Source organism: Triturus cristatus, chromosome 6, assembly GCF_964204655.1.
Source record: "Triturus cristatus chromosome 6, aTriCri1.1, whole genome shotgun sequence".
NCBI lineage: Eukaryota > Metazoa > Chordata > Amphibia > Caudata > Salamandridae > Triturus > Triturus cristatus.
The window spans coordinates 1,395,562,636-1,395,578,379 of NC_140589.1; the positions used below are offsets into that span (position 1 = coordinate 1,395,562,636).

Below are 15,744 nucleotides of genomic sequence, written 5' to 3' on the forward strand. Positions count from 1 at the left end.
CTAATCCAGGGAAGCCGGGTGCATAGGTGTCAAATGGTGTCGGGAATCTTCGTCGTTTTCAATGGCGTGATGCTGCAAAGTACTGCTGCCGTGAAGAGGAAAAGTGTCTGGTGTGATCCAAGCCTGGATCAGAGCTGAGAAGAACCTGAAAGCAGAGGGGACAGAGTCTGGGTCACTTACCAGTGACCAGGTGAACGATAGACGAATGCCCACCGATGTCGGGTGTTTCAGGTGCGAAGAGATGAAGCTTGACTTTGTAGCCACGGGGACCAGAAGACGTCGACGACGACCAAAATCTGCAGGCGAGCTGTCCCACCAAGGATGTCGAGTGCTGGGGCGGTCAGTGTTTGGATTGGAGACCAACAAGCCTTGGCAACTGCAACCCACTCGTCAGAGAAAAGATGCTTCGGTGTGGACCAGCAAGGTCCTGTGGACTCCCCAAGCGATGGAGAGACAGGGCACGTCTGGAGCAACCAGGAAAGCCCATTGAAAGTTAAAGTACCCTTCTCAGGGACCCACAGGTCGAAGGACATGGGATAGCGAAGGGACCTCGAAAGGAATCACAAAATACCAGCCCGCGTAACACTCGTGGAGTGTAGGAAAGTAATCTTCAGTGGAATCACTGCTCTGGGTCTGGACTACAAGTAGCCCAAAGCACAGCCTCAGGGATCACCAAAAAGCATATGCTGCTGCAAATGTGCACGGTGTCCAGGGGTTCGGGTTGCACGGTCCCCACAAGGGCTGCGGGTCTCAGGTTTGCTGAGAGCACTGGTCGGCCTCTGGGACGCTTAGGAACCCACCTCCTGTGTTGCAAAATCTTCGGAGTCCATCAGGAGCTGCGTAGATGCAAACCGGTCAGATGCGTCTTTGCTGCCTACCTTGCAGGGGAGCAACTCCTTTACTCCAAGGGGGATTCTTCGGTCATCCAACGTAGTGTAGATAGTTGAAGTACTTGGTATCTGTAGCAGAGTTTCGTCCAGGTAAATCTAAAATCCTGTAGTCAGGGGTTCCTACTCTATACCCAAGGAAGGGATGGGAACAAACTCTGGGGACCCCCCCCCCCTATGGGCGGGTCAGGACAGAGGGGTGGCTGCACCCATGTCCTTTGTCCAGTTTTGCGCCAGAGCAGGGGATCATAGCCCCTGCAACCAGTTTGAGCTGGACTATGCACAGGGACACCAAATGTGCCCCCAATGCAGACATCAAAGCACTCTGAGTGTACCCACCCAGCCCCAATACACTAAAGTACATGCAATCAATTTAGAGAAAAAGCAGCTAGGCTGGGGTCCTAGATAGCAGGATCTCAGGCAGACTAAGCCGAAAAACAGTGAAACATCAGCAAAATGTGGGGGTAACAAGCCTATGCCATTCATATGTACGATGCGCTTTTTTACCTCTCTGGGGAAATACACTGTGATAATGCAATTCGTTTTCCAGAAATATTTTAGTATTGTGAACTTCTAGGTAAAGAATGCTGTGCCTGCTGTTAACATATATAACATATATAAAAATGCTTTTTGGTGTCATGCTTTTTTCCTTTTCATTGGCTGCTAGCATAGTGTTGGATACAAAATGTTCACAACTAAGAGGATGCAGTAATTGTGTTGTCTTCAGCTATCTTAAATTTGTATCTCCTTCCATTGCCCTTCAATTGCGTTCATTGAGAGGGTACGATACAAGTACTGCGTTATAGCACACAAGTGTGTATTGACCTGGCTAATAGCTAGTTTGAATTTCTACCATGTTGTTCCTTCTCAGTGACTGAGGAACCTTTGCACTCTGATTGCTTCTAATCTAAAATACTTCTGCCCACCATTGTTCTACGTGTGTGCAAACTGGTGATCCCACTTTAAATAATGTATATATTTTATGTTTCAGCTGTGAGTGTCAGAAACCCACAGGTACATACTAATGTGTTCCAGTTTAAGTTTTTTTGGCTGGTTACAACTTTTCCTTTTTACATTTAGGTAAAATATTTCCAGAGGAAATAACCCCTCTTGTTCCAGCCGTATCGGGTGAAAAGATTATTGAGGACCAGAACTGCTATTACTTTCAGATACTTCTGAAGTATATGGTCATTCAGGTGAGAAATTCCCCAACATTTGGACAATTCTGTTTTTTTGATTTAGCTTGAATAGAGGTCCTCTTTTCCTGCACAAAGTCCTCTATCAAAGCCCTACATTTAAACATTTTCCTTTCTATGCTGATGCTCCAATGCTCTAGCTTAAATATGAAGATAGATGAACATATTTTGCTCTAAAAGACTCCATTTCGAATAGTTTTTTCCTACCATTTACAAATTGGGTATCTGCACTGTTTGATCATACTTGACAATCTTGGGTTTAAACGATCTATTCTTGTGTCTTTATCTAATGCAGACGTTTACCCTTGATCTTGTAGTATCAAAATGGGTTATCGCTTATAAGTGAATCTTCAGTTCTTAGCTTTTTCTTTCTGTGCGTCCATGTTATCACCAAATAACCAATGTTCTCCAATGACAGTTTGGTGAAGATGTATAGGTAAATTCTCGTTCCAATAATAGAAGACCACTAATGAAGGAAATATTGGAACTAATGTGAAATGTTTTTAAATGTGAAGACCCTTTTTAATTTCTTTTTATGACTCACTAAAACAAAGCATAACGTATGTGTAGAGTGCACATTCACCCCTTGGCGCTATCAACAGGTAATGGATGTTTATTGATAACCAACTCTGTAGTACTCATTTTATCAACCTCAGAAGGGTTAAAGGCTCAGTAGACCCACCAGGATTTGAACCGGTAACCAAGAGATCAAAACAGATCACTGGAGTGGATGCATTCATCCACTGAATCACCCCTCTGGGTAAATCATGAGTATTCCAAAGTGCAGCTCAGATATGAAAAAATGAAATACTGTGGTATGTAGCAGGGCTGGATTCCTGAGTTCTTGTAGGCCTTTTGACTGTTAATAGCTACAGAGTACCGAACCCCGCCATACTCCATCATGGTGCCTTCCCTCTTGCTCATGCTACCAGTGTTCCCCCAGGGTAACTTACCATCTAAATCTGTACGTGGTCTCTTTTTTTCCCCACTTTCCCTCCTTTGAGCTCTTTCATACTCATGCTTCTTTGTGTTGTACCCTACCAAACTCTGCCTCCCTCGCCTCGGGTACCTTTCCTGAGACATCCTTCCCATCCACTTAGGACCTCATCGCTGGATTAGTAGACAGTGGGCTCACATTTTTGTCACTTCTGGCTATTCTCCTCAGTGACCTGGGGCCTACTGGTTCAGGCATCTGCCTTGTTCATTTATTTATTTTATTGACTCACCAGACTCGCCATACTCTTCCTGATTCCTCCTGGTTCCCCTGTTCCCCCTCACTGTTGAGGTTGTCCCCTTGTATGCCACTTTCTTTCCTGTTTCCCCTGACCTTCTCCCTTTCCTCCCTTTCTTGCAGGCTCTCCTGCCACTACTACTGATGTATCCCCTGTCTCTCTTACATTATTCAAGAAGCCCCCAGTATTGCCACCCTCATATGTGTGTTTCCCCCCCTTCCGATACTCTGTGAATCACCCCTGGTACTTCTCCATTGCTTTCTATGGGCCTTCCAGACTTGTCCCACCCAACTCAAGTAGACTTGAGGCCTGGCAAATGATTTACTACTGTGATCTTGGGACACTAAACTGAATTCCATTCCTGTTTGGGATGGCCTTTGTGCATCAAGTGCACAGTTCTCTTGCTTAAGCACCACATTCTGGCCCTCCCATCATATAAGGACATTTGAGGTAAAGGGTGAATTCCGTATTTTCCATATTTGCATCTGGAGGGCCTTTGCAAGTTCCCATCTCCTGCCGTGGTCTTTTTAAATCCATCAGCAAGAAGGCTGGAAAAGTGGTAAGTGTCATAACCTTCAGGCAGTTTTCTAGATTACATAACCATGTTCTGTTCAAAGCTATTTATGCACTTTAGCATAACATATTGCCTATAAAGTAACTACATTGATGTAGCAATGCTGAACCTGTTATTTCAATGCCTTTTTTCAATTATCAGATGAGTAGTTCTTGAAAGGCCATCTGGGGGAGGTCGAGATCAAATTAATTTGGCCTCCAACAGAAGCTCGTCTCCACATCATTCTACTGGAGTTCCGGGCCATTTGTCTCTCTCTTTAAGGCTTCCCTCCATCCATCACAGGAAAGGCTGGTGCAGGTTCTCACGGACAATTCAACTACCATGTGACAGTGTGGACTCCTGTGACAGGAGGCTCTGGGCCTTGACTTGGTTGGAATGCCAGGGCATTTACCTGATCATGAACAACTTGGAATGGTCTAGAATGCCAAAGCAGACAAGTTGAGCAGGCGGCGTGTGGCAGATCATGAGTAAGGTCTACATCGTAAGGTGCCGTAAGGTACCTTCCTCTCTGGGAAGAATCTTTGCTAGATCTTTTTGCCATTGTCAAGGACATAGTGTTGAAAGTTTCTCATTGGAGTTTCCAAATTAACTCTTGTTGGGGCATGCATTCAAGCTGGAATAGAACACAAACTTCTGTACGCCTTCCGGACCCTGTCTCTCCTGCACTGAGTTTTGAAAAAGATCAAGAGCGGTCAGGCCTATGTCAGTCTAGTGGTTCCAATTTGGGCCAGGAGAGTGAGGTACTTGAAACCTCTGGGCAGGAGCGTCTGTTCTCTAACCAAGCTACCACTTTGGGAGAATCTTCTGTTGCAGCAACAGGGCAGTGCTCTCCACCTGACACTACACATACATGTGTGCAGATTAAGCGGCGGCAACTGATGCTTGAGGTGGTGGATGTCGTCCTTGTTGCCAGGCGCCATTCCAAGAAAACCATTTATGCCAGGTGCTTAGACTAATTTGTGCCTTGTTGTGGAGATTGAAATATTGATCCCTTGTAAGCGGACATCCTTTAGTTCAATCAATCAATCAAAAGACCTTTATTCGAATTACTTGAATTCATAAAAGTACAGACATAAAAACAATCCATCATAACAATATACACAACACAATATCTCTAAAAGTTATAAGGAATTAAAACAACAATCTTTCAGGGATTTTCCATCATATTGCGTACACGGATTATTAATCTTAAAAAGGTGCCAGTGCGAAAAATCAGTTCCTCAGAGTCCAGGGAGAGTAACATTTGACGAGACTCCACAAGAGAGAGGGGTCTGTATTTTCTAAAATAGGGTGTTAAAAACCAGTTAATATATTTTAAATAAAATTTACAGAAAAATAAAAAATGTAAATCATTCTGCTTACTGGTGCCATCACAGGGGCAAGGGTTGCGGTCAATAGTGGAATTGTAACCCAAGGGGAAACCCAACATGAATTTTATGGAACCTGCCCTTAATCGAAATAACAGAGACCTCTCCCAACTAGTCATAGGAAGAGTGAGATAAAGTGGGAGAGGTTGCCTGGGCAGGTCGTTCTCAATATATCTGGTAACCGTGGCTTTCGATATTTCCCTTTCCAACCGTTCTGCCTCATAAAGTGCATATAGTGCTTGTTTGACCTCTACCTTGTCTTGACATCCAATTCTGGAGGGATCTACAAAGAGATCACCTTTGTTCACGGCATTTAATGATTTTGAAACTCCAGCTAACCATGGGATTAAAAGCCCGTGATCGCATTTGAGACAGTCTTTAATTATGTCTTGTGTTAGTGAGGCTGCGTTATTCCTCCAAATTCTCAACCAGAATAAAGCTGGTCTGCTTCTAATGAAATCACAGACGTAAGGGAGGTTTAGCTCTTTGTGGCAGATAAATTCAGAAGACGAAATTGGGGCACCCAAAACTTTTCTGCAATAACGTGTCTCTTCTCGTTGGATGCCGGGATTTTTAGCAGTAGCCCAAACTTCAGCCCCATAGGTGGCAACAGGAACACACTGTAATTTAAAAAATTTTAAAATAGCACTGGTTGCACCTAATTTCTTAGGGCGTGGGAGACTCAGTATTGAGTTGATGGCCTTCGAGAACTTGCTCGTGGCGTGGGCAGAATGCCCACTCCACGAGTTGTTCGCAGCGAAGGCCACCCCTAAATATATAAAAGAATTCACAGAGTCAAGTTTGTCAGACCCGATATGGATGGTGTTAAGTTTCCTTTTACCAGGTCCGCATGACATAACAAAAGATTTTTTAAAGTTCACACGCAGGTCTAGGCCCTCCATATGATGTACAAAATTTTCCACAAGCACACGGAGGGCATTAGGGGTGCGGCCCATAAGGACCGCATCATCTGCGTATAATAGAACTGGCAAGGGGTGCCCCTGAACAGTTGGGACATCTCTAGTTACTTGTTTTAAAGCCTTTGCTATGCCATTAATATAAATGATGAACAACAGGGGTGCTAAAACGCACCCCTGTCTGACCCCCCTACCGATTTTTATAGCACCAGAAACTTCTCCTCCCGACCCAATCCTAACTTGTGCCCTGAGATCAGTATGGAGATGCGCCAAGAAGTGTACTAAGGGCTCGTCCAGTCCATAACTGAGAAGCATTGACCACAATTTTGATCTGTTTACCAAATCAAATGCGGATGAAAGATCCATGAAAGCGAGGTATATAGGGGAAGATCGGGCAACGGTATACTTATCAATTATTAATTTTAGATTCAAGCATTGCTCGACCGTGCCCACCCCACTCCTGAATCCCATCTGACATGGATCCAATAGGTCAGAATCTTCAGCCCACTCTACCACCCTGTTATAAATAACTCGCCCAAGTATTTTTAAGGTATTGTCCAAAAGCGAAATTGGTCGGTAGTTTGCTGGGTCTGACCTGTCGCCCTTTTTGTAAATTGGAACGATAATACTAAGGGACCACGTCTCAGGGATGGACGCTCTTGACAAACTATTAAAAACATTATATAAGATTGGTACCCATAAATCTGAGCTGTGTTTTATAAGGTCTATAGGTAGGCCATCTGGTCCAGGGGCCTTGTTACCAAGGCTCTCTCTAACGGCTGTCGCCACCTCGGAGAGATCAAACCGTAAATCTCCCAGCTGTCTCAGATCCGGGGTGGTTATTTCTTCAATGGGAGCAGCATAAATATTGGAGAAGTGGGCTTCCCAGGTAGGACCAGTTATATTGCAGCCAATAAGGGATAAGTTTTTACCCATGTCGCGCATTTTCCTAACAGTGGACCAAAATTGCCCGCTGCTCTTCAAATTGGCGCTATAAACCAGGGACTCCCACTGTTCCATCAAAAGTGCCGCCTTCCTTTCAGCTATTTTTTGTTTATAAAATTTCCTAGCTGTTTGTACCTCCGCTGTGTTCCTTGGTTTGGTGGTTAATGCCCTACGTAATTCCCTATTTGCCGTAGAGCAAGCCGAATCAAACCATCTAGGGTCCTTCGTCTCAGTGGGTATGGGGACTAACAAATAGTTTTTAATTGCCACACATAGTTTACCAAAATCGGTAACTTTTCTGTGGCAATCCCCATCCATTGATAGACAGGAGTTTACCAATGCTAGGTGATCGTTCTTTACGCGATCAAGTAGGGCTTCACAGTCAATTCCCCTCCATTTAAGACGGAGACCGTCACCCGATGGCGTGATGTCTCTTGCGCCGTTAAATTTGGCATATACTGGGCTAGGGCCCAAATACAAGGTGACTGTAAGGGGATTATGATCTCCATATAAGGTCTCTACCACATTTGAATCAGTAACACAGTCTGTTAGGTGGGGGGATGTAAAAATGAAATCAATCGTCGATTTTGAATCTCTCCCTCTAAACGTGGGGGCGCGGGTCAACCTTGGGGATTGGCTTGCTTCCATAACATTACTGAGAATGTGTTCATTTAAAATCTTAACAAGCTCAATACCTCTGCGATCTGCTAGATCGGGGCAACTTTTATCCTCTGATTGGTATTTACCTGAGATTTTTGCGTTAAAATCACCCCCAATAAGGATCCCTGACTTCTCGCCTGGGCCTATATTCATATTCGTATCAAGGTGTACCAATAAATTAGAAAGTGCTGCGTAATTCCTATTTGGTGTCGAATTAAAATCATTATTATAAAAATTGATTAAATAAATCATGGTCTTTCGTTTATATTCGAGAACCTGAATGTTTGGGTTCCCGAATGATAAGTCCTTAAAAGTGCCACCAGCCAATATTCTGATCCCAATAAAAAGTCCTCCCATTGCTCGACCATGAGCGGGCTTAGAAGCAGGCACACTAAAACAATGATAGCCCTCTAGGTACACATTCCCTATAGCCCAAGTCTCTTGAAACATAATGATATCTTTGCCGTCCAATAGCTGGACCCACTGAGGGTCAGACAATCTTGATTCAATGCCTGCAACGTTCCAGCTAAGGATAGACAGATCGTAGCCGCTTGGACTGCCTAGATGCTTAACATTGGTGGTCTGCCTGTGGTTAATTTGTGGCGTTAATGTTACGTCCTCACATACAACTGGGGATTTGACAGTGGTAGGCTGCGTGGCCATAGGTTGAGGTATGATAATGTTTGCAAGGTCTAAAAGTTCCTCATTTTCAGCGCTGACCTCTATATATTCATTGATCCTAGCACTTTCCCCCAGTCAATCGAGTTCCTCTAGGTTTGAAAAAGCTTGTTCAAAACGGTTATATGTTGGAACATTAAACATATACCTCCTCTCGAGCTCATCCGGGTGAATATTTTGATTGGTCGCTACGTAGGGCCTCTCCCTAAGAATGTGCTGAGGTGCGGCTACGAAGGGGGGGTAGGACATTTGATGTACAGATGGTGCAGTCCCATTACTCGACAGGAAGCCATTTCTAGTGTCGAAATATTGGCCCTGTTGGTGACATCGATGATTATTTCTATAATCGATATTAGTATCCTGGCGATGTCCTAGAAAATAAGTCCCCAGGCTAGGGTTCGGATTTATTAAATGCCTATAAAAATACCCAAGGGGAAGAAGGGTGGTATTATAATCCCAGTGGGAGGGCTGTGGGGCTTTGGCTAATGTGCATTGGGCCCATAGAGGGGACTTAAAATTTATAATTATACAGTCCCCTTCGAACTTTTTCCTTAAAGGGCCCACCCACCCCACTCTTTGGGTATGGATAATCTCTCCAGCACCATCCATTGGGAATTGGCAATGTCTGGATAGCCAATGGAGGGTTCTGTTTTTTTAGGCTGACAAAATTTTCCTCTTGATCTTTCTTTAGCTTGGGGACATTAGCTAAAACCAGTACATAAGGGCCGCACTCTGGAGGTAGACTGATACGGGCCGGAATATGCTTGGCAATGGTCAATATAGACTGATCCGGCTTATGTGAGGGATGAGAAGGGTCAGGTCGGCCATCAGTGTTAGTTTGACCAAGGTGTGCCATGTTACTTAATGGATCAGTTTGAGCCGTCTCTATGGGGGTGGCAACCTTAGGGGGTATTGGTTTGGGTGCCCGTTTAGCATGGTGTTCTACAGGTGGTAAGCTTTTACTTGTGCTTGGTTTAGAGGGGAGCAAGGGGGCACTCTTATTAACTTTGTTAACCGTTTGGGGCCGGTTTGTTTGTACATCATCGATGATAATACTCGCCCCTGGAGAAGGCAAGATTTCTAAAAGGTGCCCTGAACTTAATTTAGATACATGATCAATCAGTACATTCATCCTTTTTTCAATATTTGATACATGTAGATTCAGGGGGCCCAAAAGGGTAGATATCAGTGTCTCCAGTCTCCCCCAAAATCCCTGAGCCCCTGACACTGTATTAATTTCTATAGTAGAGGAGTCCATCCTACTAAATAAGCCGTCCTGTTTAGCTTTGTCTGGTACTACAGGAACGGCAGACCTCCTTGATTGGCTATTCCCACCCTTCTGTTTGTTTAATGCAGGCTCAATATTTTTCCGCTTACTCTTAGCTTTTAGCCTCCTTGCTTTTTGACCCCTTGTTTGTATTAGTCCACTAGGGGTTTTGTCTCCACCTGAGTCCAAAGCGTCAGAGTCATGGCATAGGTCAATCCCTTCTGTATGAGACAAATTAGCTGCTGGAGATTGCAAAAAGTCTATGCCCCTATTTAGGCTTGGATCGGACATAATAGGAGTTGATGATAACCTAGTGTCCGTGGGCAGATGATCATGGGACGGTGTGTTTCCATTCACATGGTTTTCTTTAGTAACTATGCCCGGGAGCCCGGCGTAAGATGTGGCAAGTAATGAATCGAGGGATTTTTCAATAGAGTTATCATGTTGCATGAATAGGGGCAGGCTAGGTGGAAGAGAAAGGCGTCTTTCAGTGTTCTGTATAGCCGTAGCAACAACCCCTATTGTTTTTTGCAACATTTTGTCTATGGCCGTTAAACTTGGCAAAGGGGTAGTAGGTACTGTTTGTTGTTTGGGCTTACCCGGTCTTCTGGGTGCAGCAGAAGTCTTTTTCCCCATGATGTATGTCGGTGCAGATGGCCAGTAGTTATTTCACGGCTAAGTAGATGCCCCTGGGCCGGCGATGATAAAGGGGGGGGCCCCTGCCCTGCCTCTTCCTGGCGATGACGGGCAAGGACGGGCCCGCCCTTGGCCCGGGCTTCGCCCGGGCGCTGCCCGCGCTGCGGGGCACCAGCGACGCTGAAGTAGGGCCAGGCGCTGCCAGATGACGACAGCGGCAAGCGCCCGGCGCCAAGACCTCTGGGAAGTGTAGTTTGTCACTGTGCTGGCCGTTCCCCTCACGGCGGTGTCAAAAGAGTGGTGGGCTCGTTGGTTTTGCCTCCCTCGTGCAAGCCGTTCCCCTCACGGCGTCCTCCGCGTCCTGCTGGCAAAAGCTGACACTGGCTCCCTCTGCAAGTGCGTCCCGCGCTGCGGGGCACCAGCGACGCTGAAGTAGGGCCAGGCGCTGCCAGATGACGCCAGCGGCAAGCGCCCGGCGCCAAGACCTCTGGGAAGTGTAGTTTGTCACTGTGCTGGCCGTTCCCCTCACGGCGGTGTCAAAAGACTGCTGGGCTCGTTGGTTTTGCCTCCCTCGTGCAAGCCGTTCCCCTCACGGCGTCCTCCGCGTCCTGCTGGCAAAAGCTGACACTGGCTCCCTCTGCAAGTGCGTCCCGCGCTGCGGGGCACCAGCGACGCTGAAGTAGGGCCAGGCGCTGCCAGATGACGACAGCGGCAAGCGCCCGGCGCCAAGACCTCTGGGAAGTGTAGTTTGTCACTGTGCTGGCCGTTCCCCTCACGGCGGTGTCAAAAGAGTGGTGGGCTCGTTGGTTTTGCCTCCCTCGTGCAAGCCGTTCCCCTCACGGCGTCCTCCGCGTCCTGCTGGCAAAAGCTGACACTGGCTCCCTCTGCAAGTGCGTCCCTTTAGTTTGTTTTAACCTCACCCCAGCTGGGCCTTGCAAGGTGCATATGTAAATGTTATTTGTTGGGCCTTTCATTTTTTTTTTGTGTTTACCAGACCTTGTTCAAATCACTTGTTGTGATGAGCTTTATCAACGGTTTGATGCTCATTTTCCATCCCAAGTCGATTTTGATGTAGCAGCGGGACCTTAAGTTGGCTTTGAAGTTTCTCATGTTGGCGCTCTTCAGTCTGATGTATAGTTGCTTGCTGCGTCTCCCGACTTTGAAGGTTGTCTTCCTCATTGCGATTAAGTCAGCTTGTTGCATGCATGAACTCCAGACACTTTCAGTTGGTGCTGAGGACTTAGGCGGCATTCTTACCAAAAGTTGTGACTCCCTTTTATGCAAGGCAAGACATTACCCTGTCTGTGTTCTCTCCCCCCCCCCCCCCCCCCCAAAAGAGGAGAAAAACCTTCATTGACTGGATCCCAAAAGGGCTGTAAGGTTTTTCATTGCTCATACAAAGGAACACCATGTGGATGATCAGCTTTTGGGTGGCTCTTTTGGGCAAAGAAAGGGAAGACTGTACTGAAGAGGGCCCTGTCCAGATGTATAGTCCTGTACATCAAGGTCTCCTATACACTGGCCGAGAATCGGCCTGAGAGCCCACTCCGTCAGAGCTAAGGCTGCACCCACTGCATTGGCCCTTGGACTGCCTGTCCTTGACATCTGCCAGGCAGCGACGTAGGCGTCCGTGAATACGTTCACAAAGTACTATTGCCTTGACAGCCAGGTGGCGGGAAGGACACTTGGTCTTCTCGGTCCTGCAGGACTTTTTGGTCTGAGTCCAGTCCACAGACCCTCAACCTGAGGAGGTACTACTTTGGTATCTATTCTAAAATGAGGAATCTTTGGTTCGAAGTATCCATCTGAAGAATAGGTTAGTCACCTTCAATAGCGCTCTGTCTGTGAGATATATGTATGTATATTTATGCATGTATGTACCTTCATTATGACACTTTGGGAGCGGTATGGGAACAACACAGAGGCAAACAGACACTGCTTTACTGAAGGTAAGTAACTTGTTCGTCCAGTATGGTTAGATCTCTTTTTCAAGGCCTAATCAATTTCCAATTACTTCCTATCTTTTTGGCACTTACAAACTGTGACTATGCACACCAGGAATCAGTTGTTCACACAATATCAAAACCATGATCTCTAGGACTGAGTTGTCAGTGCACTCCTAATCCCTTCACTAAGTTAATTAAACCAAGTAACTCCTCAAGTTCATTATAGGTCACATTAGGTTTTATATTTCAGGTACTGAAGTTTAGTAAGGTATATGCCTTTTAAATCAAAGCTTCTTTTCTATGAATGCGCTTTAACCTTGTATGTTCACTGGCGTACTTTAGCAACAATATTCATGTAGGAATTCTGATGGAACTACAACATTAAATTGTTTCTCTTCCTGGTCACATAACAATAATTCTAGATCTTTAGACTGTAAAGGCCACAACAAGCATCCATTGACCTAGGTTTTAAGGCATTGGGATTCCAACCACAATGTAGTGCATCACTTCAATATACTGGGTTTTGCTTAATGTTAAACAATAACATATTATATTATCAGCATTAATTCATTGTAGGAAAGTAGGACCTGCTTTCATGGTAACCCCCACTTTTTGCCTGGTGCTATGCTGTTTCTGACTAGTCTGACTGAGATCCTGCTAATCCGGACCCCAGTCTCTGTACTTTCTCCCCTAAATTGGTATGGTATGTATTGGACACTGGTGTACCCTTATCAGTCTCTAGTATATGGAACTGAAGTACCCAGGGCATAGGTACACCAGGGCTCCCCCATGGGCTGAAGCCGGTATTATGCTACCCATGAGGGACCACTCAAACTGTAACTGTAAGGACTCACCTGTGTTTACTGCAGGGGCGGCATGGAGGAACACGATGCTAGTCCCCAACTTCCCTCACCCACCTCATCAGCCCAACTAAGTCAAAGCCAAAGAGGGAAGGTGGGGAAGGAGGGAAAACAAAACAAGGAAAGAGAGAAGGGGTAGACTTCTGCTGGGTCTTCTAGAGAGGTGAGATCAAGGTATGGGTGTCAGAGGATATATAACAGGTCCTCCCCAATCCTTAAGGTTACCTCGTATGGGAGATACCAGTATGCAAGAACCACTTCCCAGGAACGATATACAACTTTTACTGTTCTAATCAAGATCTCAAAAAAAAATAATAAGCCCCAAAACAAAGTGAACACTACAGCCTGTACTCCTGAAGGAAAGGAAAACCCAAAAACTTTATTCCCTTAGCAGGAGAGTAGACTGGACAAAAATAAAATAACAGAGGCCAAAAAGGGCAGGGGCAAGACTGAATAAGTCGCACAATCTAAAGCAAAGTACTCTGCAATTCTACGTATGCCTTCTCTCTATAGCATGAAGTAAAGAACAGAAAACTTCCTGAGGCTAGTAAAAGGCACAGGTTCTCCTAATAAGAGCCGAACTCCTATAAACAATGTGTACATCAGCTCAAAAACAAAGAATTCCTGAGGTAAGTAAAAACCCCTTGCACAAGTCATGGAATTTGCTGAATCAGGACACTAAGGGGTTAATTCCAACAGGAACACTGAAGCAGCAGGGTCTCCTAGGAACCGGCAGACCCCACTGGTACCGGAACAAACAAACCGAAAAAAACAAAAAACCAGGAAGCAAGGTCGCGAAGGAATCACAGGAGCCCACAGGCTCTATGAAACCACAAGAATCCCAGAGAACGGGGACCGGAGCACCCTCCAAGAACAGGTAAGCCGAGAAATCCTGGGAAACTCTGTGTGAGGCCTGGCGGAATCCGAACTGGAACGCGAAGTGCGTTACCAGCATGGATGCCGTCCTTAAATACCGCAAGCGCCGCCTCCAGCCTCCGTCAGGGAGTGGCAGGCGGGGCTCACGGCTCCGCTCTCTGATGCCGACATCATCGGGGGCGGTGTCGGCCGCGGCACCTGACAGTAACTACAGGCCTGCCATTGCAGCCTGTGTAAGCTGTTGCTAGCACCACTTACAAAATATATAGGTTTCCCTATATCTAAGGTCGCTGCACTTAAAATCTAGAAGTCACCCCTAAAGCAGGCCTTTCAATCCTGAAGGCACGGTGCTCGATTCTAAGTGTGAGAGTGCCCCCTGCATAAGCAGGACACCCCTACAGCCTTCAGAGTCTATTCTCCCAGGCTGTAAGTGCATCAGCCATTACGATCTATAGAGTGGCCATGCGTCATTACGCGATGACCATCTCCAAACTGGCTGTAACAAACCCTATCCTGTTTGGTATCAAACATGTTGGGATCATACCCCCACACTGTTAATGGTGTGGGAGGTATGATTCCAAGCACTGCCAAGCTCCTTTGGGGGCTTGAATTGCTCCCGGTACCAGTCTTCAAGAATCAAACAGCACAACATGGCTGCTGCCGACCAGAGACACAATTCTGCCCTCCTGCTGCTGAGCCAGGCTCGAGCAGGGGAAGGCAGAACAATAGGTATCCTGTCACAGGGAGGTGTGACCACCTCCCAGACAGGCGTTAGTGTATTGGGCCGGGTGGGAGCGCTTGCCAGCACCACTCAGTCTACTTGAAGGACACATTTCAAACCAGCTGATGGAGCCGTTGGCTCCCACTCTAGCACGAAACTGGACAAAGGACATGAGAGTATCCTCCCCACTGTCCGACCCCTCCCATGGGAGGGAGCTCTGAATCGTCCCAACTCTTTCCTTAGGGTACTTAAGGGCTTACCTGAGGGTGGGTCCCTAGATTCGTCGTGGGACAAGATTCATTTCAAGACACCACTTCTTTGACCGTCTGGACACCCTGGACTTCGCTTGACTTCTCTCTGGGCATCAAGGCTGCAACTGGGAAGACTCCTGCTGCTCCTGATCTCGTCGCCCTGCTCGTCTGCTGCAACGTCCGTGCCTGAGCTCCATACAGGAACCTTCCAAGGCCTGAGGGCATCCAAGACACCTGAAGGAATCTCCCTTGAAGTGAAGGGGTCACTTCCCTGCATCTGCAGGCACTGCAACTAAGCTGACTGGTCTGCTGATCCTGGGATCCCATGGACTTCGAAAGGCTCAGCAACACAGTTGGTGGTTCTTCACATCCCTCGAGGCCTGCCCTGTCCTCTCACCAAGTTTGAGGCCAGTATCCCTCGGCAGAGCTGCAGGAACCGAACACCTGTACAGAGCATCGACTTGCTGTTGCAAAGGCTTGTTGGCTTCCTTCCATAAAGATCTTCTGGCTCCAAGTAGGCCCCACCTCAAGCATCTCCTGTGAGCAAGATCTTCGTCCACTTGCACCTTGGGCCTGCATCTTCAGTGAGCTGCTCGAGGTCCTCTTGCGACTCCAATGCCTCCTGCCTGTGAGTCCTCTTGAGGGTTTTCTTTGATTTCTGCAGGCTCCCCTGATTGCTCGGGGCCTGCCCTGACTCCCCAGCTTGTTATGTTATGTTATTTAGGCTTTTA

General features: G+C 46.6%; 1 protein-coding gene across 7 annotated transcripts in view; it reads left to right on the forward strand.

Moving 5' to 3' along the window:
• Positions 1–15,744, forward strand: part of RALGAPA2 (Ral GTPase activating protein catalytic subunit alpha 2) — a 1,855,355-nt gene that overhangs the window by 382,599 nt on the left and 1,457,012 nt on the right. For all 7 annotated transcript variants that reach the window (XM_085612413.1, XM_085612412.1, XM_085612410.1 and 4 more), the window contains exon 7: positions 1,968–2,083. In XM_085612413.1, the coding sequence (XP_085468539.1) occupies positions 1,968–2,083 (116 nt within the window). The remainder of the gene's footprint in view (positions 1–1,967; positions 2,084–15,744) is intronic.